Source organism: Doryrhamphus excisus, chromosome 9 (assembly GCF_030265055.1).
Source record: "Doryrhamphus excisus isolate RoL2022-K1 chromosome 9, RoL_Dexc_1.0, whole genome shotgun sequence".
Taxonomy (NCBI): domain Eukaryota; kingdom Metazoa; phylum Chordata; class Actinopteri; order Syngnathiformes; family Syngnathidae; genus Doryrhamphus; species Doryrhamphus excisus.
In genome coordinates, this window is record NC_080474.1 from 5,090,457 (window position 1) to 5,113,544 (window position 23,088).

Sequence of the window (23,088 nt, forward strand, 5' to 3'; positions counted from 1 at the left end):
AGTAAATAGAACAACTATAGTGCCGTCAAAAAAAAAAACAATGTTGTGAATGTTTTTACATTAGATAAACTAATATTTTCATGATTTGACACATTTAAGTGTTAAGTAAGCCCATTAAATGGCATATTCATGTATTTAATTTAAATTTTGTATGTATTTCATCAATTAATGGCACATTTAATATTATATATAATCACATATTAATGTTTAATTAAATTTTTTATTTTAATTCCAAATTTCCTTAATTAATGACAGTTTTTAGGAATTATTTAAAGACATATTCATTTATTTCATTCATTTTAAACCAAAAAAATTACTAGTAATGGTAGACTAGTTATAATGCCAGTCATGATCTCCAACTCAAACGTTCCTGGAAATCTTGAGAACTATATCTGGTATTTTTATTGGTATTTATATTTATTGGGATTGTTTTGGGTTGTTTTTTTTTTAAAGTGGAAAGCTGCAAATGTTTGTCCAAATCCCTGGTAAAGGCGGTGTAAAAAGGGGCTATTGATAGCAATGGCCCACATGGTATTGTTCTGGAAAATGAAACTGCTTTTGTACACAAGCTGAGTGTGTCTGGTATTTATTGATTTTAATTAGCTCGGTGTTAGTGCGTGGCGTACAGACTCTAATCCTGTTAAAAGGCGTATATGTGTGTGTGTGTGTCATAGTCGCTCCAGAAGAAATTGATAGCGGTTGCCATTGTTGCCCCATGGTTCTATACTCCTGTACTCTCATGCAGTGTTTAGCCACTGGACTTTTTTGTAGCCCGTGGCAGCATACGTGTTTGATGTTGAACCCAAAAGTCCAGTTTGTTTAACACGATGGATCATATCCAATATCCATGCTGCCACGATGTCTCATCTTAGGTCCACTCCTCCAGCTTTTTCTCCGACTTGCAGAAGAAAACTGCCTTTGATCGAGTTAGTGGATGTACTGTAGTGCTCCTTATGTCATGCAACGCTGGATCTGATTCCGAAATCTCAGAAGTCCTGCGTGATTGCCATAACGGCGCGGGGAAGACTTAATAGTGTGAAAATCATTGCGGTGCAGTAATGAGTCTCTCTCTCTGCCTGGAAGGTCTTTATGTTGTAATGTTTTAAACCGGAGAGCTCCAGGCCGCAGTGGATAACCTCTGTGAGTCACTTCCATGCACCGATGCACTCCGCAGCACATGCCGACACCACCATCATGACCAGGGGGGGGGGGATCTTTGCGATCTCCACCGCTCACCCCACGGGAATAACTCTTCACATCACAGAAGCGAGGAGGCCAACGTCAACTACCCTCCCATCTGCTCACTACGCTTTGGATGAGGTGTCACTGCTAGCTTAGTCGGTAATGTAAAGTCCAGTATGGAAGCTTACTTTGGACCAACAAGTCTGTACACTGTGAAATGTAAGCCCCCTCCCCCACTGAAAGATCTGAACAGATGGGAGCCTCGGCAGTGGTCAATGTGTTTGCATGTACTGTATGTCCACATGGACTTCACACACACACACACACACACATGAATACCTTCTGTCAATTATGGAAATCCACATACACTAATTAGTGCACCAAGAGGTTGTTGGACTTACTTTCTCTGGGTTTTAATAGCCTGACTAGTCCAAAAGAAGGAATAGTCATCACCATCACATGACTCTAATCAAGCCTGGGTTTTTGCTGCTGCAAATACAGTAAAGTCTCGTTATATCGATATTGTCGGGAGTCGGAAAAAATATTGATATAACCGGATTGTCGATATATCCGATCCTGCGCCGAACTGCATTAAAAGTGGGCAATAATGCAAAGAACACGGCAAAGGGCTGCTTCCAGTCAACTTTATTTTTCACACTTCCACCACCAGAGCACAGCGCACACACCGATTCCCGCAATTCCTGGTTCACAGGTCATGCTCAACCCGCCCCACATAGCTGGCCAAACACATGCCTGCAACAGAAGAACCAACTGCGTCCGTGGTTTCGGGCGGGTTGAGCATGACCTGCGAACCAGGAAGTGCGGGAATCGGTGTGTGTGCTGCGCTCTGGTGGTGGAAGTGTGAAAAATAAAGTTGACTGGAAGCAGCCGTTCGCCGTGTTCTTTTTTGGTATTGAAATCCTTAAGCAAAGATTGATTTAAGCTGCTTTTGTATCGATATAAGCAGACCAAATTAGCTGGCGGGAGATGAAAAGGGCATCGTAGTAACCGGATTATCATAATAACCGGGTATCGTACTAACGGAACTAATTATATCATAAAAGACTAGAAATTTGCCGGGAAATGAAAATAGTATCGTAATAAGCAGTAATTTGTTATCACCAATATCGATATAACGAGACTTTACTGTAATATCATAAATAATCATAAATAATGTGCTTGAGGACATGCTGAATCTTTGCGATGAATTAGCTGGACATTTAAACCCAAGCTCACTTGGTCTCAAACCAACAGGAGATCATAACATTTATGTTCTTGCTTTATAGCTGATGTGTGGGATCAATAAAGTTCTTATTTTTGCCATTTGAGAAGACCAAATATACATTTTTTTTTTGGTGCCAAACTGTTTCCCGAGTATATTTGTGTGTGTGTGTGTCGATGTACTGTGCAAACCAGATACATTAACATAAATGTCTTAATAAAATTAAGTGCATTTACTTTGATTTACTTACCGCACAGCCGTGCCACATCCAATATGGCGGCAACTTTCATGTACGTACACTTAGCGCTCGATGCGACGGCGATGTTGGAACTTGCAAATTAAGCAATTTTGAAATTTCAGCTCAATATCAGCTTACATTGCAGAGAAAAAAACATGATAATATTGGACATCCTTAACGTATATGACGTATAGATCAGCGTGTCGGAAGGGAACTCACCAGGTAACCCAAGGATCAACCTGTACCTCTTTAAATACCGCAGTTGTGAAAAATAACAATATTCCAATGCAAACATAACACACACTAGATATTTCACTGAAAGCAATTTGTTCCAGTCTACTTCCAGCTCCTTAAAAAAAAAAAAAAAAAAAAACATTTGAGTGTAAATTAGAATCCTGAGGTTTGTGTAGTGTTCTTATTTGGAATCATTTCCACCGTGTGACACTAATGCTAGACAGCATTCCTTTTAATCCTCCGCAGAGGTTTTGAGAAGGCACTTAATGCGGTTCTGTGTAAGAGTGTCACAGGATAAATGGCGTGTAATAACATTTGGCCACTCAAAGCAACAAGTTAAGAGGACAAATACGCTTTCTTGAGAGCTCTTGCTGTAATTTAGGCTAATTCTTTACCCCCTCTTTTGGTTTGCAGACACATCCAAAGCTGTCTTTTATCAAAATGAAGGATATTTTTTCATTCATTCATTCATTTTCTACCGCTTTTTCCTCACGAGGGTCGCGGGGGTGCTGGAGCCTATCCCAGCTGTCTTCGGGCCAGAGGCGGGGTACACCCTGGACTGGTGGCCAGCCAATCACAGGGCACATATAGAAAAACAACCATTCACACTCACATTCATAGCTATGGACAATTTGGAGTCGCGAATTAAGCTAGCATGTTTTTGGAATGTGGGAGGAAACCGGAGTACCCGGAGAAAACCCACGCATGCACGGGGAAAACATGCAAACTCAAGGGTGGAATTGAACACTGGTCTCCTAGCTGTGAAGTCTGCATGCTAACCACTGGTCCACCGTGCCGCTGTGACAATAGTTATATTTCTTATTTGATTTGTAATAGTAAATAGAAAAACTGTAGTGTCGTCAAAAAAAAAACACAATGTTGTGAATGTTTTTACTTTAGATAAACTAATATTTTCATGATTTGACACATTTAAGGATTAAGTAAGCACATTAAATGGCATATTCGTGTATTTAATTTAAATTTTTGTATGTATTTCATCAATTCATGGCACATTTAATAATATATTTAATCACATATTTATGTGTTTAATTCAAATTTTTTATTTTAATTCCAAATTTCCTTAATTAATGACAGTTTAGGGCGGCACGGTGGTCTAGGGGTTAGCGCACAGACCTCACAGCTAGGAGACCAGGGTTCAATCCCACCCTCGGGCATCTCTGTGTGGAGTTTGCATGTCCTCCCAGTGCATGCGTGGGTTTTCTCCGGGTACTCCGGTTTCCTCCCACATTCCAAAAACATGCTAGGTTAATTGGCCACTCCAAATTGTCCATAGGTATGAATGTGAGTGTGAATGGTTGTTTGTCTATATGTGCCCTGTGATTGGCTGGCGACCAGTCCAGGGTGTACCCTGCTTCTCGCCCGAAGACAGCTGGGATAGGCTCCAGCACCCCCGCGACCCTCGTGAGGAAAAAGCGGTAGAAAATGAATGAATGAATGACAGTTTTTAGGAATTATTTAAAGACATATTCATTTATTTCATTCATGGACAATTTGGAGTGGCCGATTAACCTAGCATGTTTTTGGAATGTGAGAGGAAACTGGAGTACCCGGAGAAAACCCACGCATATACCGCCCGATATTTTTTCATATACTGCATTATTTCTGCTTTAGGACAACTAACAATGAATTTTGTTTTCCGATGTTTTCTCAGAACATCCCAGCTCTGCCTTGTGGGAAGGCCCTCTACTCCTACGAGGGCAAGGAGCCGGGGGATCTGCAGTTCTCCAAGGGTGACATCATCATCCTGCGACGTAAAGTGGATGACAACTGGTACCACGGGGAGCTAAACGGCTGCCATGGCTTCTTGCCCGCCAGTTACATCCAGCTGCTGCGCCCCCTGAGTCAGACTCCACCTCAGGGCAAAGCGCTGTACGACTTTGAGGTCAAAAACAAAGACCAGGATAAAGACTGCCTGGCTTTCAGCAAGGTGACACACACACACACACACGACTTTCCAATCCAATCCATTCATTCATTTTCTACCGCTTTTTCCTCACGAGGGTCGCGGGGGGTGCTGGAGCCTATCCCAGCTGTCTTCGGGCGAGAGGCGGGGTACACCCTGGACTGGTGGCCAGCCAATCACAGGGCAAACAACCAATAAAAAAAACAACCAATAGAGACAAACAACCATTCACACTCACATTCATACCTATGGACAATTTGGAGTCGCCAATTAACCTAGCATGTTTTTGGAATGTGGGAGGAAACCGGAGTACCCGGAGAAAACCCACGGGGAGAACATGCAAACTCCACACAGAGATGGCCGAGGGTGGGAATTGAACCCTGGTCTCATAGCTGCGTGCTAGGCGCTAACCACTAGACCACCGTGCCGCCCGATATTTTTTCATATACTGCATTATTTCCACAGTGCTGCACAGACTAGTAAAATTCAAAAGTAATAATCCAAAACTAAAAGATCACTTAAGAAATAAAATAGTAAAATAGATATTAAAATATTAAAAACAAGAAATAAAGCAATAAAAGTATAAAAAAAATAAAACCAATTACAATAAAAACGAAGAACTAAAAGACTCACTCCGAGTTAAAAGCCAGAGAATAAAAGTGGGTTTTAAGACGAGACTTTTGATGTTGGGGGGCCTTTTTTTACTTGGGAGGGGAGAGAGTTCCACAGTTTGGGGCCAACCACAGAAAAGGCTCGGTCCCCCCCTGGTCTTAAGTCTCGTCTTAGGCACCACAAGTTGGAGCTGGACCTCGGACCTCAGTGACCGCGCTGATGTATTTGGGGGCCAGCCCATTCAAGGGAGGCCAGAATTGGGGTGATGTGCTCCCCCCTTTTTGGTTCCTGTTAAAAGCCGTGCCGCAGAGTTCTGGACTAACTGTAAGCGGGAGAGAGACTTTTGGTTAATTCCAGAGTAAACTTTGTTGGCTTTTGTTGACTAAAGATACCAACGCTGACTTTCTATAACGTTTCATAAGGTTTGCCTAAAAGTACCAGACGAGTTTAACTTTAATCAGCGACAATCCCTAGGAGATTCCGTCAAGAAAAACATCAAAAATAATCAAAGCCGTGTTTCAGGTGGATCACAGCTGCGGTTATGTTCTCTTTGGGAAAATGATCTAACTGGAGGGTCAGTTCCTAGTAGCTATTATAATGGAGGTGCACATTAAAGTAACACGAGACGGGATTGTTCAACAAGCCGCTTTCATCCAAGAATTAGAGTGAGCTTTGTTTTCGGGCCACTTTGATAACTTTGATACCCCATACTGCACGTCTCATCTGTTTCATATGAGGTCATTGTCATCTGGATGATCAAAATGAAGCTGGTAATTAAAAATTGCGTGCTGAAACTCTGATAACAGCTTGGCTTTTAAGATCGCTTGGTTCCACGGCTGAGGAGCACCTTTGGGTTCCTCAAAGTGAAGACGAGTCATCTCAGGAGAGTCGCTCTTGCTAAATGCTTTGGGATAGAATGGCTTCCTTTGTCATTAAAGGGAGACTGCACTTTGTTGTCATTTAGTCCATCACCCACACTCTCTTTTCTGTGTGTTCTAAAGATATAAAAAGAGCTAAAAAAAATAATGGGATGCACCTACATCAACATAGTTATCATTATTGTTATTAACATTGTCACGCCAAAGAACTACATTACCGGTGTAATGACTCCTCGCCACACACCACATTGGCTAGCTACGAGCCAGCTAGCCACTAGCCTCACCACTAGCTTCACTAGCCTCTCACTAATGCTTAAAATGAACCAAATATGGCAAAATACTGTAAGTATTCCATGTTATCGTGAATGAAAAGCTCTGATAAAACATTCCACTGTTCTCAAATATCTTAAAAAATAAATAAACAAATCAAGAATAAAGAAAATCAATCAATCAGTAATAAATAAATAAATATAATAATAATAATAAAACGGCAAATAATAAAAACTTAAGAAACCACATATAGTTGGTGGGTAGACAAATTATTTTTTTCAGATTAAAATGAACAAATCATTATTAGAGCCCTGTAGACATGACAAAACACAACTATAGTCACATTTATACTTTTTTTATTTACAACATATTGCGCAACTGCAGGGTCTCGAGACACATGCTAACTCGCAAACTAGAGAGCTAGCGACCTAAACGGTAGCCTTCAAGTTATTTCCTTTAAACTTAAATAGCCCAAAACTTACCACTTCCACACGGATAGGGAGGATAACTATTAACAGTTATTTAACCTTTAACATGAACATTAATCAAACGTAATAATTTTTTTCTGGGTACATGATACCATACAGCATCTATATCAAACTTGCGCGGGCCGCACTAATATTAAACTTTCATATCAAGGCGGGGGCCTCAAACTAGTGTCCTTCGCGTGTTTGAGACCCCTGGTTTAGAGCTAAAGTGAAATCAGTTTTCAGCCTGTCAATATAATGCATTGTGGGTAGTAGTAGTGTAAATGCTTTGCATACTGCAGTATGGAGTGTGGATAGTATGGGCATGGAAGTATATAGTAGTGAGTATGCGGTTTCGAACACAGCCCTGGTGTTTCTCCCTTTTGGGCCTTTTTACAATTCCAGCGGAAGTTTCTCCTGTTTAGAATGAATGACATTTAGAATTCCTAAATTAAACTCCCAGTGTTCCTCATAAAAGGATGTAGAGGGAACGGAGAGTACAAAATGAAAGTGTGTTCCCGGGGCTTGCTTTGCTGTAAACAGTCATTTCTACATCATGTTCGTTTTTGGCGCTCAGAGCTTGTAACATTTTTTTCCTTGCATTACATTTATGAAAGGGTGTGTGTGTTCTCATGTTTTGTCGAACACAGCAGGCGTAGCTTGTAGATCAGGGGTCTCAAACATGCGGCCCGCGGGCCAAATGTGGCCCGCAGGACACTAGTTTGAGGCCCCCGCCTTGATATGAAAGTTTAATGTTAGTGCGCCCCATGCAAGTTTGACATGGATGCTGTATGGTATCATGTACCCAGAAAAAATTATTACGTTTGATTCATGTTCATGTTAAAGGTTAAATAACTGTTAATAGTTATCCTCCCTATCCGTGTGGAAGTGGTAAGTTTTTGGCGATTTAAGTTTAAAGGAAATAACTTGAAGGCTACCGTTTAGGTCGCTAGCTCTCTAGTTTGCGAGTTAGCATGTGTCTCAAGACCCTGCAGTTGCGCAATATGTTGTAAATAAAAAGAGTATAAATGTGACTATAGTCGTGTTTTGTCATGTCTACAGGGCTCTAATAATGCTTTGTTCATTTTAATCTGAAAAAAATAATTTGTCTACCCACCAATTATATGTGGTTTCTTAAGTTTTTATTATTTGCCGTTTTATTATTATTATATTTATTTATTACTGATTGATTGATTTTCTTAATTCTTGATTTGTTTATTTATTTTTCATCTTATTTTGTGTAGAAAAATAAAAAGTAAGATATTTGAGAACAGTGGAATGTTTTATCAGAGCTTTTATTGTAGAAAATTGGAAAATTGAAAATTTTGTTTTTAATAAATGCGTTTTTTTTTGTTGTTTTTTTTTTTTTTTGAAAACCTGATGCGACTCAGTCTCACCCAGACCCGAGCTCCAGTGGCCCCCCAAGTAAATTGAGTTTGAGACCCCTGTTGTCGATAAAGTGAAAGTTTTTTTTTCAGATTTTGGGGCTAAATGAATCAACAGGTACATGATGGCACATGACGCTGTGCCGTATATGAACTCCCCTGCCGTGCACAGAATGTGTGCTGTCATGCAAAACCAGTGTGTGCGTGATTGTTTTCTCAGTGGGAAAGCTAATTACTCAGTATGACTAATACAAAGTCATTTAGCAGAATTACATTATCGCTGTTCACCCTAATGGTCTAACCAAGACCCTCGTATTCACGTGATGAGGGAAAACACGAGCGTGTGTGTTTGTGTGTGACGGAACAGCATGTACCCGCGTCTGGTATGTGCTATTACTCGGAATATTTTATCCGTACAGATAAGCGTGGAGCGTACTGTCCTGTTTATATCGTGTATCTCTGCCTGTCTGGCTTGACATTCTCCGGTCCATACGTCTTGGCGACAGTAAGACCATTCCTTAGCACTCGTGCTAAAATATAGCTTTGTCTTAGCGTGGTTACCCTCATGCTTCCAAAAATATCAACTCTTCACCAGACTCCAAGTGTACCATGAACTATACAAAGCTGCGCTCTATAGCGTGTGCTCAAAAAAAGAACACCCGTGTGTAAAACAAGCATGTATTCATTCTTTAATTACCTCCACCAAGGAGGCTGTTTTTAGGGCTCTTGGTAGAATGATGGAGATACAGATTGCAGAGAGCAGCATTCTTCTTTTGCTATAAATGTTGTAGGTCACATTGCGACTGTACGTATTTTCCCAGGAAAAACAAACTGACTTATTTCAACTACTTATTTTATGTGAATTAAAAACACCCTGGACTGGAAACCGGAGTACCCGGAGAAAACCCAGGGGGGAACATGCAAACTCCACACAGAGATAGCCGAGGGTGGAATTGAACCAATGTCTCCTCGCTGTGAGGTCGGCACACTAACCACTCGATCACCGTGCAACCATCACCTTGAGATATTCCAAATAATCCAAATAATGGATTCCTGCACGTTCGTAATTCAGCCTTCACAGCCCAGCAAATTAGCATTTTTGTGTACATTTATTATTTTAATTATTATTTATACATAATTATTTTATTTTTTCATTTTAATTTATTTATGATTTTAATTTGTGTATTTATTTAATTAAGAATAATAATTATAAAAAAGTAAAATATTTTGTGTACATTTATTATTTTAATTATTATTTATACATAATTATTTTATTTTTTCATTTTAATTTATTTATTATTTTAATTTGTGTATTTATTTAATTAAGAATAATAATTATAAAAAAGCAAAATATTTTGTGTACATTTATTATTTTAATTATTATTTATACATAATTATTTTATTTTTTTCATTTTAATTTATTCATTATTTTAATTTGTGTATTTATTTAATTAAGAATAATAATTATAAAAAAAGTAAAATATTATTTTCTTCCACATAAAATACATTTTGGTAAAATTCATTCATTCATTTTCTACACGGGGGGTGCTGCAGCGGGGGGGTGTCTTTGGGCAAGAGGCGGGGTACACCCTGGGCTGGTGGCCACCATGCAGCAATCTTGGTAATATGTTAGTAATAATTTACAAATTATAATAATACAGGTGAAATATTTGTCGTTATACGTTATTGATACGTCTTTTTTTTCATCACATGTTTAGATTGCAGGCTTTGTATGGCGGTCTTTGAACACACCATAGTTGCTGTGAGATTTAAAAGTGAAAGAGCATATATACAATCCAGCCCCAAAACCTGTTTTAATTTAGTTTTAATTACAATTTAATCATAATAAATTGAATTTAAATGCAAGTGAAATTAAATGTCATTAATTAACTATTACTACTACTACTAACTATTATTAGTATAGTCATTTGAATTGTGTTGCTGCAGTTACAACAGGCAAGTCATGTGGCTTATGTAGTGTCAAAAATAGACATTTTTATGGGCGTATCATTTACAGATTTTTGACATTCGTTGGCAGGCGAGGAACGGAACCCCTGCGACATGCAGGACCTCTGCTGTACTATAAGTGTTTATGTTATTTTTTTTTTTTTGTGTTGTCCATCTCTTACTAGGATGAAGTCCTGACGGTAATCAGGCGAGTGGATGAAAACTGGGCAGAAGGCATGCTGGGAGACAAGATTGGCATCTTCCCCATTCTCTACGTGGAGGTAAGAGTGAAGACGTCGCCCACACCCACTCACACTGACCCTAATGTGTGACATGATGAAAATAGACAAGAAACCTGCACACCCGTAGCAGGACCGATAGTTACAGCTATAGGTGGAAACCAACCTGACCTTGTTTTCTGCTTGGAGAAAAATCCCCATAATAACAAGGATCCTTTATTCTATGCATATTTTGAAATTTTTAGTGAAATGGAAATTCTATAATTTTAATTATAATCCTCACCTTTGGTGCCTTAAACTGCTTTTCTGCAAAGCATGACGCTAGGCCTGGGGTGTCTCAACTTTTTCAAACGAGGGTCGCATACTGAAAAAAAAAATCAAAAGAAGGAGGTGCAATTTTTTTCATTTTTACAATTTTGTCCTCATTTTTTCCTTTTAACTATATATTATACTATACTATACTATATACTATATTTTACTTTTTACTATATATTTATATTTATATTTATATTTATATTTATATTTATATTTATATTTATATTTATATTTATATTTATATTTATATTTCAACTTTATATTGTAATTTTTTCTTGTAATATTTTGTCTTAATTCTCATCATATTTTGATTTTATTCTTTGAATATTGTAACTTTTTTCAAACCTAAATTTTCTTATTTTGCAATTCTTGTGTTTATTTGTATTATATCACATTTTTAAATAACATTTTTTCTTTAATATTTCAAATTAATACTATTTTTTGCTTGCTATTATGACTTTTTCTTAATATAAAAATACTGCTTTTTAAATTTTTTTATGTTTTTTTAGTTTTCTTGTTTCATTATATTGTGCCAAGGGCCAATGAAAAAACAGCCGTGGACCCCAAATGACTCCCGGGCTGCACTTTGTACACCCAGCAACAGCAGCATAGATATAGCGACAACACCTACTATGTCCGCTTTCCTTGGGATGGCTGCGTCTTCCAGCACAATATTGTATTTTTGCTAATGACTGTTTGTTGTCTTGTTTGATGCTGCTTTAAATGAGTCTGGGGGCATAAACTTGTCCGGTTCTGCGTCGCCACAGGGAACTTGTGCATGACACGTTTTGCACTCTGCTGCAGCGCCTGGTACTGCCAGGCACCCGCCATCCCTCCAGATATCAGGGTTGTGTGCGTGTGCATGTGTGTGTGTGTGTGTGCAAGGCCAGTGAATGGGGCCCAGCTGGCCTTCGGATAGTGTTTAGTTTGTGTGCGCAAAATCGAATAATCTCATACATTTACAAATAATGTGACAGGATGGTCAGTATCATCCAGATGTAAAGATGATTCCATTTTCAAGCCATTAGTGCCATAACTGGTGATATGACTCCGGCAGGAAGAAGGATGTCTAGACAAGAGAACCATGATGGAGAACCTTTGTAAAATAACATCTCAAGTAATGTATCTTTAGTAGGATTAGTAGGATTCCTTATTTAGAAATGGAATGTTTTTTTTCTAGTTAGAGCAGAGAAGACCCATTTATGTTTATGTTTACCTTCTAAATATGCTTTTAACATTATTAGAGCCTTCTAGACGTGAAATAGCACCCCTATAGTCACCAGCATGGAATGGATTGCTTGTACCGGAGTGCTAATATCACACATTTTAGATGCAGGCCGATATAATCCAATACAGGCTGGTATCGGACGGATACCCGATATTAATATCATATTGGAACACCCCTAATAATATGATTTTTTTTAAAAAATAATTTAACCTTTTCAGCGCCAAAGTCGCAAAATTGCTTTTCTGCCAATTTGATGCCTGATGTAGTTAATACTTTACACCAGGAGATGGCGCACATTTGTAACTTTAATCCAAGCAATATTAGTAGCCGTGCTTTTTTATGTAAAGTTTTTATGTAAATTTATGGACTTTCAATACACAAGCAGCATATACTTCATAGTTTAGGCCTGAAAATACAATACAATGAAGAATCGTAATACACATGGATACTTTATCTATGTATTAATAACAGTTGAGACAAGATCCCACTGGAAGTGATGATGATGATGATGGCTGGGTTTGCTTGAAGAATGAGTGAATTCATTCCAATCAACTGTGTCATACTGATGATTTTTCTCATTTACAGTAAAATAAGAAAATTTCAGCTTCAGTAGCATATTTTAGGGATTATTACAACCTGTTGTGAGATCATTCAAAGCTGCAATAAAGGTCAGTAATGTCTTCAAATGCATCTTCTGAATGCCTTAAATTTGTATTTTCCTTCTTTTATTCATTTTTTTACTTGAGAATCTTAATTAAAAAAAAATAAAATACGCAAAAATATGCACATTTTACCAGTAATAGTCTATATTTACCTGAAAGCTGCATGATTTAGTAATTAATATGTTTGAAAAAACGTGATAGCATGAAGTGATTACTGGGATTACTGTACTTAGGCATACTGTCTGGTATTCTATAGTAAGAATTTCTACGTGTGAATTTCTATAGTTTGCAGACAGGTAGGAAGCTTTTTATGAGATAATGTGTTGTGATTTTGCATGGCAGGATGATAAGCAGTCTCTCCTATGTGTCTTTTTTTACATGTTTTCTGCAGGATTCAGTAGAATGAGCTCGGGGGGGGAAGAGATGAAAAAGGTTGCCTTGAGGGTGTGAGGAGTTTGAAATGATGTCACCTCGTCTTTTTTCTGGCTCTCTTAAAAAGAGTACAAAGTGTGGGTGGTGGAAATAGGGCGGCAGTGGTTGTGTCTGCTGTTTTTACCCTGCTCGTAATCTCAGTCGCTGCAGCGCATTAAAGAATAGAACTTCCTGCCGCCCAATAGGACACTCGTTTATTTTTATGTGAGTTACACCCTGGACCGGTCGCCACAGCTCAGAAACAAAACACACAGGGCGAAACGTACGGAAGGGGCGTTCACAGTGCAGTATTCTTGCGCTAGACTAGGGGTGTCCAAAGTGTGGCCTAGGGGCTATTTGCGGCCCTTATCTGTATTTGTATTGGCCTGTGGTGAATTCTAAAAATGGAAATTAACAAAAAGAAAATGCAAAAATTATTATTTTTTTTACAATAATGAAAAGAGGGAAAAAATGTAATTTAATAAGGAAAATTAATGAGAATAATGTCATTAAATAATGCGTAAAAATAGCATCATTTTAGTAGCAAAAAGATGAATTATTAAAGTAAAAAATAAGTAATAATACTAGAAAATAGAATTATGGAAAATTAGTTGAAGGAAAAACTTATAATATTATCAGATTAACGTTGAAATATTATGGGAATAAAGTAATAATATGACAAGATAAGAACTTTCCAAAAAACAGCTGTGATTTTACGAGAATAAAGTACAAATATTAACCAAAAAACATCATATTGTAATGAGAAAAAAAGTAGCAATTTTACAAGGCCCTTATCTGTATTTGTATTGGCCTGTGGTGCATTTTAAAAATGGAAATTAACAAGAAGAAAATGCAAAAATTTAAAAATCTGCATTTTACAATAATGAAAAGAGAAAAAATTGTAATTTAACAAGGAAAATTCATCAGAATAATGTCATTAAATAATGCAGAAAAATAGCATCATTTTAGTAGCAAAAAGATAAACTATTAAAGAAAAAAATAAGTCATAATACTAGAAAATAGAATTATGGAAAATTAGATGAAGGAAAAAGTTATAATATTATGAGATTAATGTCGAAATATTACGGGAATAAAGTAATAATATGACAAGATAAGAACAGCTGTGATTTCATGAGAATAAAGTACAAATATTAACAGAAAAACATTATATTGTAACAATAATTTTACACAAATAAACTCGTAGTATGAGGAAAAATTATATGATTTTAGGAGCAAAAAGTTGGAATATTAAAGAAAGATAATATTTTTTTTAAGTCTTAATATTATGAGACAAACTAAACAAAATAAAGAGATGTTTTACGTTGCGGGAATGAAGTCCTCATATTTATATATATAACTTTTCTTACGGGATACACGGTGAAGGAGTTTTTAGCGTGCAGGCCACACAGCTTGGAGACCCGAGTTCAATTCCACCCTCGGCCATCTCTGTGTGGAGTTTGCATGTTCTCCCCGTGCATGCGTGGGTTTTCTCCGGGTACTCCGGTTTCCTCCCACATTCCAAAAACATGCTAGGTTGATTGGCAACTCCAAATTGTCCATAGGTATGAATGTGAGTGTGAATGGTTGTTTGTCTATATGTGCCCTGTGATTGGCTGGCAACCAGTCCAGGGTGTACGTCGCCTCTCGCCCGACGACAGCTGGGATAGGTTCCAGCACGCCTGCAAAGATAAGCGGTAGAAAATGAATGAATGAATGAACGAACGAACGAACGAACGAACGAACGAACAACTCTTATTAATTGACTTTTCAACACGATTCCAGCTAGTTCCAAGCACTTACTCTTCTGTTCTTTTGCTCCTTGATATTCAAGCTAATTCAACATCATTAGAGCCCTCTAGACATGACATAACACCCCTATAGTCACTTTTACACTCGTATTACCCAATATAGTAGACCTCATAATAGAAAGTCCATCTTAGACATAAATAAGACAGGATAGACTCACACGTTAGCGATGAGTGCACACTTCCTGGTGGCTGAGACCAGATTAGACAGCCAACTCTATGAGCTGAGGTCCTCATACTCTGTCTACACTTATTAAATTATATAATAAATTGTTTAAATTCCCAATATAAGCAGCTTCAAAGCAGTTTGAACACTTAAGAGTTACATTTATTTCCAAAATTGTAGTTGGATGTTCCACTGTACAGTATATTCAAATATACGGTGACAGCTGTTGCAATTATTAAAGGGACAGAATAGATAAGGTAACACCTTTAATGTCTCTATATGATATCTGTGCATGCACCTCAGACTATGTACAGTGCAGATGTCAGCTCAAGTCCCGGTATTGCGCAACCCTCCCCAGTGAAACGGAATACAAGCGTTATCTCAAAGCAGAATAGCTAACCTTGGATGTTTCATTCAGACCAAATCTCCAAGTAAAGAATTGTCTCTATCAGGCATATGTCCCTTTGTCCCAATGTAGGCACACCCTTATCACCTTTTCCGCAGTGATGACTCTGCACTTTAGCGGTGTATATGTGTGTGTGTGTGTGTGTGTGTGCACGTCGTCAGTAAAAATGACGTGATTAAGTTTGATTTTCGAGTGTGTGTTGCATCACTGACCTTCTGCCTTTGGGGAGGTTGTGTGCGTGTCCTTTTCGTCTGTCCCATGAGAATTTCCTATTCAATCCATCATGCTTATTAGCATATGATTTGGCTTGATTTGCATATTTATTAATATGGAAATGTGCACCACCGACACTGAGCTCGTATAGGTTGTTCTTGTACCCCCCCTCTCTTGGAATAACTCCACTTTTCACTCCAGGGAGTGTTTGCGGAGTCTGAGGTGAGGCTGGAGGCAAAGATAATTGAAGTTTGTCAGAGGGCGCAAAGATGTTTATCTCTTAATGTTTGAGTTGATGTATAGCAGCTCCTTTGTGTGTGCTTGTTTTGAACGCACGTCAATGGAGTGTCCTCTGAAGCCGTGAGGGTGCTTAACAAGAACCTCTTTTACTTGGGACGTCTCGGTTAATTAAATGGAGTCCTTTTAATGCACATTCACCTGCTGGTCATTTTGTTGTCCACTTCAGCTGCTTACCTAAACCAGGGGTCTCAAACACGCGGCCCGTGGGCCAAATGTGGCCCACAGGACGCTAGTTTGAGTCCCCCACCTTGATATGAAAGTTTAATGTTAGTGCGGCCCGCGCAAGTTTGATATGGATGCTGTATGGTATCATGTACCCAGAAAAAATTATTACGTTTGATTAATGTTCATGTTAAAGGTTAAATAACTGTTAATAGTTATCCTCCCTATCCGTGTGGAAGTGGTAAGTTTTTGGCTATTTAAGTTCAAAGGAAATAACTTGAAGGCTACCGTTTAGGTCGCTAGCTCTCTAGTTTGCGAGTTAGCATGTGTCTCAAGACCCTGCAGTTGCGCAATATGTTGTAAATAAAAAGTATAAATGTGACTATAGTCGTGTTTTGTCATGTCTACAGGGCTCTAATAATGCTTTGTGAATTTTAATATGAAAAAAATAATTTGTCTACCCACCAACTATATGTGGTTTCTTAAGTTTTTATTATTTGCTGTTTTATTATTATTATTATTATATTTATTTATTACTGATTGATTGATTTTCTTTATTCTTGATTTGTTTATTTATTTTTCATCTTATTTTGTGCAGAAAAATAAAAATTAAGATATTTGAGAACAGTGGAATGTTTTATCAGAGCTTTTATTGTAGAAAATCAGAACCAAAGCACTGAAAAAGTTTGTATATTTTTCTGTTTTTAATAAATGCGTTGTTTTTTTTTTTGGTTTTTTTTTTGGAAAAACCTGATGCGGCCCAGCCTTGCCCAGACCCTAGCTCCAGTGGCCCCCAAGTAAATTGAGTTTGAGACCCCTGGTGTAGACGAAAGATGAGTTGGGAGAAGATAGAGTTGGAAGTCTTCTTTGATGGCATCTCACTGTTGTGATGGTGGTTGTTTCAAGGTCCAGTATCCAGTCCGGTAATCTCTAGATTCTAAGAAAAGACTGGTAGATCACCAGTGCAGTCATCTTCGAGTACCCCATTGTAGAACAGTTTCAGAATAGTTTGTCACTTGAGGTCTCTGGACTTTGGACTGGACTTTAAACCGGTTTTATGAGCATTAAACCATCCCCCTTCCCTCATAGTATATATTTGGTCGTGGTACTCGGAATGCTTTTGTACTTCTACAAAGCCGGAGGATATAGCTTTCTCGCCGAGCGGTTTTTAAATGCTTTGTCCATGATTGATGTTCTTTTATGTTATGTCATACCGAGAAAAGCCAGGTCTTTCCTGATGGTGATGATGGAGATGCTTCTGCTCCTATCTTCTAATGGAAAGTACACAATAGAACATAGTCCATTCTCTGTTTTCACATTCATCTACCAGGTCTTCCTGGTTTTCCTCTGATGGGGCTGTTAGCTTAACCAGACTGATGTTCTTGGTTGACCGTGAGCAGATGATGATATCAGGGTGCTTGGTAGTCTCTAACACTTTTTGGTTGTGCTTCTCATTCATCAGGAAGAACCAGTCACATGATCTGCTCAAAATATCTTTGACTTCATGTTTTGATTCCTGAAATCTGAGGCTTGTGTTGTTGGTATCTTTCTCTTGTTGGCTTCTTCAATGTATGGTGCCAATCCTTAAATGATTTTTCTTAAGGTTTGGTCTTCTATTCTGTAGCGAATAGTTCCAATATGTGCAGCCTACTACTAATCAGAACCCTGAAAGCACCAACAAAAAACATTGCATTGTTAGTACAGATGCCTTTTGAACATCGGTGGTGTCATATGCTGATATCTTGTCTGACATCATGCATCAAATTTTGGTCACAATCGGAGTCCTGTGACTTCTGAAACACTTCTGAAACATAAGTTTGGTTGCACTGTAATTAGGATTAGGATCAGTTCCATTCAGTGGAACCTTGGTGTTCCTACACTCTGTTTTTTTGTAGGATTCTGCTGTTGAATGAAATTATTGCCAAAAATATGTCTCAGTTTTGGGCGACACGGTGGTCGAGTGGTTAGCACGCAGACCTCACTGCTAGGAGATGAGGGTTCAATTCCACCCTCGGGCATCTCTGTGTGGAGTTTGCATGCGTGGGTTTTCTCCGGGTACTCCGGTTTCCTCCCACATTCCAAAAACATGCTAGGTTAATTGGCGACTCCAAATTGTCCATAGGTATGAATGTGAGTGTGAATGGTTGTTTGTCTATATGTGCCCTGTGATTGGCTGGTGACCAGTCCAGGGTGTACCCCGCCTATCGCCCGAAGACAGCTGGGATAGGCTCCAGCACCCCCACGTGAGGAAAAAGCGGTAGAAAATGAATGAATGAATGAATGAACATTATTTAGCCGATGTCTGTCAATGAGGCTCAAGCGCACTGCGTAACAAATTGTTAGAATATGCTTTCAGACAGTCTTTGTGCTTATCTGTATTGATGATGGCTGCAAAATAACCCAACATGAAGCCGAAGAAAGTTGCAAATTGTTGCATAATCCCGTTGGTTTGCATAGTTATGCTGCAAAGCGCAGTCTTGCACATGCGTGCGATGTCACCAGTTGATGTAAATAAAGTTTTATGAGGACACAGTGTTGTCTTTCAGATCCAGAGCAGAGCTAGAAGTGTAAGCTTTGCATAAAGAAGAATAGAAAATGTTTGTTTTGTGATGAGTGCTGAGATAAATGAATGAATGAACGCTACATGGAGCGTGTGACAGCAACAGCGTCTGCCTAAACTCGCATGAAGCCTCATAACTGATGAGCACATTGTTCACCAAGATGTGCTCCACGTCTTTCTCATTCGTATTCAAGTTGGGCTTGCAGCTGCTGTCAAACACTTCGTCGGCTGGCCGGCATTCACATCCGCATTGATAAACAAGTGGCCCAATGTGGCTGCCAGTCAGTGGCAGCATTGAGATGATGCGGATCACATCGACACATTTGGCCCTTCTGCTGGGGGGGGAGAATGAGCTGATTGTGTACCGGAGCTCAAGTGACCGGCACAGATTAAGAAGTCAGAGATGCTTTCACTCCCAGCGCTGGCAGACAGTCTGTTCTATCTGGCTGGTACAATACGTCTGTATTGTTCTAGCAGGATGGGACTTGTCTCGTGCTTAAAACCACTGAACTCATACTGTGCTGTGTCTGTCAAATAGCTAAATCAATACATAATTACCTTATCTTTTGTCCTTATAGAGGCGTTCTCAAACTTTACCAACTCAGGGCCCACTTGAAAATCTAAAAAAAAGGTCTGCAGCCCACCTTTGTCCTATAAACAGCACAATGACGAAATGCTGCGTTCTCAGAGCACTTAACTTATTATTATAATAATAATAATAATTATTATTATTATTATTATATTTTTTATTATTGTTATTCTTGTTATTATTATTACAAATAAAATAATAATAGTAATAATAATTTTATTATTATTGTTATTATTATGAATATTATATTTTTATTATTGTCATTATTGTTAATAATGATATAATAATAAAATAATAATAATAATTTTATTTTTATTATTATTATTATATTTTTATTATTGTTATTATTGTTAATAATTATATACTAATAAAATAATAATAATAATTTTATTATTATTATTAGATTTGTATTATTGTTATTATTGTTAATAATAATAATTATTATTATTTTATTTTTATTATTGTTAATAATAATAATAATTTTTACGGTTTATGATTGGAAAGTAGCTCTATAACAATAATAAAAATATAATAATAATAATAATAATAAAATTGTTATTATTATTATTATTACTATTATTATTATTACTATTATTGTTATTATATGTTTATTATTGTTATTATTGTTAATAATAATATAATAATAAAATAAAATAATAATAATAATAACTAATATTATTATTATTATATTTTTATTATTGTTATTACTGTTAATAATAATAATAATTATTATTATTATTATTTAAATTTTATTATTGTTAATAATAATAATAATAATAATAATAATAATAATAATAATAATAATAATAATAATAATAATAATAATAATAATAATAATAATAATAATAATTTTGTACGGTTTATGGTTGGAAAGTAGCTCTCTGGTCATCATGCCAGTCTTGAATGCAGTTATGAAACGTATGAGAATTAATTCTGTCTTGTGATTTATTATTATTATTAGTGTCCAGTTAGCATTTGCGATCAAATATTACCCATATACAAGAATGAAAAATGATGATTGCGCTTCCAGGCAGCCTACCATCACAGCTTCAAAGAAAATGCAACCTGTTGAAGGTAATGTATGTGCCCCCCCCCCCCCCTTTTATCTCTGCCCTCCTCAGTTAAATGAAACCGCAAAGCAGTTAATGGAAATCGACAAGCCGACAACGACCAACGTTCCAGGTCCGAGTTCTGATCCGTCGCCAATGGGTCCCTGCTCCCTCGGCCCCTCCCCCAGCACATCGCCATCCAACGGGAATGGCTCGGGACACCGGAGAGGCGAAGGGAAGAAAAATGCCAAGAAGCGACATTCCTTCTCAGCTTTGTCCGTCAGCCAGCGAGCGGCCCAACTGAACAACAGACATAGTATGGAGATCTCCCACCCGGTCCTCATCAGCTCCTCCGACCCCAGGGCGGCTGCTCGCATCCAGGTGCGCGCTCACGTCCGTTGCATAGTTCTGGAAATACATTCTTATAATTGCATAGTCTTCCTATTGTTGCCTTCAGTTGAGTGATTTGTGGCTGATGTAAGGCAAACTGCACAATGATGCAATTGTCTGAGATGAAAGATACTGTCTTAAAAATAAGCCACAGCTCTTTTGCATTTGACGTATTTCTCAAAAACCACCTCTGATGCGTCTCTTTCAGTCAAATATTTGCACATTTCTTTGTCCACCAGGATTTTTGTGTTTTTGTGTCCTCTGTATATAATACCCGAGGTGCATTTAGAGGTGAAAACCTGCAAACACATCCGGAATAATGTGTCTTCTTATATTATATATCTTCAGGATGCATCCTCCCCAGGTCCCTCTCCCTCCTCGGCAGGGGTGCTGGTGCCCCCAAAAGTGGCATCCATAACCTCTGAGCTGCTGGCCCATGCAAAGGTGCAGCTGCCTCTCAACATGTGAGTAGACATGAGTCATTTCTCCCTCCCGCCACCCACCTTTTGTGCCTGTTTTGTTTGTTCTAAATAATGTATATTTAAAAATTATTTCCACCATTGCGCCCAGAGATATTGGCCACGTTCCACTATTTCTACTACTAACAACTACTCCTCCACTGTGACACTGATAAACCTTCTCAAAACTCTTGTAAAGTCTGGATTAGAAGCTGAATACAGCTGATGGTTTATTTATAAGAGGTTTTCTTATACTTTTTCTTTTTGCAGAACCATGTTATTTTTCTTTGTGTCGCCACCTATAGGAGTTTTAATGTTTAGAGATTACAAATTAAATAGGTAACATTTAACATCACCTTTACATTTATTGACTGCATCATTACCGTTATGCTAACGACCCAAAATTATTAATATCCTGACCAAAAATAGTGGTGATTTTGTTTTTAATCCATTCTAAAAAGTGAGATGAAACCCGAAACATTCATTCATTTTCTACCACTTTTCCTCACGAGGGTCGCGGGGGTGCTGGAGCCTATCCCAGCTGTCTTCGGGCGAGAAGCGGGGTACACCCTGGACTGGTCGCCAGCCAATCACAGGGCACATATAGACAAACAACCATTCACACTCACATTCATACCTATGGACAATTTGGAGTCGCCAATTAACCTAGCATGTTTTTGGAATGTGGGAGGAAACCGGAGTACCCGGAGAAAACCCACGCATGCACGGGGAGAACATTACATTACAAATTTCCCCACTGAGGGACGAATAAAGGCATATCTTAATCTTAATCTTAACATGCAAACTCCACATGGCAGAGGATGGAATTGAACCCTGGTCTCCTAGCTGTGAGGTCTGCGCGCTAACCACTAGACCAACCACCGCCTAACCTGAAACATACAAAAAAAAGTGTTTTTTTTTTTACCATTTTTACATAGAAAATTATGTCAATCCAATTAATTTGACCAAAAATATGACCACATTTTTTTTTATTGGGAATATTTTTTTTTTGCCAAAGATAGTTATAAATGACAAATGAAATGAATAAATATTTGATATCACTTTTCTTTTTACTGAAGTGGTGATGGGATAACAGGAGGTGACCAAATCTTTGCGTACTTTCCGATCCAAATTTCTTTGTCCCCATGGTGGGTTATTTATTGGCAATCAATAAAAACTACACGGTCAGCGAGTCAGTATAGCACTGGGTCCTTTCATGTGCCACTCAAATATGCGGAACGATACTGTACAAGGCAAACTGACTAATATGTTTAATGCGATATTTGGACAATAACCAAGATTGTACGAAAAAATACGAAAATTTTTGCCACAAACTGAATTACCCGAAAAATGGGGCATTGGAACGCCGAGGGTGACCAACGTTAGAGATTCTAATGTATATTCTTTTACATCACTTCCTGTCACATCCTGTTCAAGTTCTGGTAAATCAAATGTGCGAATGAGGGTGAAGTGTTTACCACCTTAGCTTTTATAATATCAAGTTTCCATCGCGTCTGCTGATTTTACAAGCTTTACCCCAAATGCAACGTAAAACGGTCCTGCGTTTGAGTCCCTTAATGTGTACAAATGTCTGTTTATCCACACAATATGATGAGTACTTAAGTATATAGACACACAAACACACGTCTGGCGACTGGTTGGACATTTCAATCTTGACCTGGCAACTATTCCTGTTGCCATGGGAAGACGGAATACGATCCCCTCCACCATCTGTTACCATGGCAACCTCCAGGCAGCACATATAGAGAGCTGCTT

At 38.1% G+C, this 23,088-nt stretch overlaps 1 protein-coding gene across 1 annotated transcript in view; it reads left to right on the forward strand.

The window, feature by feature from the left end:
- The window catches only part of LOC131135488 (E3 ubiquitin-protein ligase SH3RF3-like), a 107,577-nt gene that overhangs the window by 68,258 nt on the left and 16,231 nt on the right, over positions 1-23,088 (forward strand). The window contains exons 2-5 of the mRNA XM_058081440.1: positions 4,549-4,824; positions 10,545-10,640; positions 20,537-20,845; positions 21,203-21,318. Coding sequence (XP_057937423.1) covers positions 4,549-4,824; positions 10,545-10,640; positions 20,537-20,845; positions 21,203-21,318 — 797 coding nt within the window. The remainder of the gene's footprint in view (positions 1-4,548; positions 4,825-10,544; positions 10,641-20,536; positions 20,846-21,202; positions 21,319-23,088) is intronic.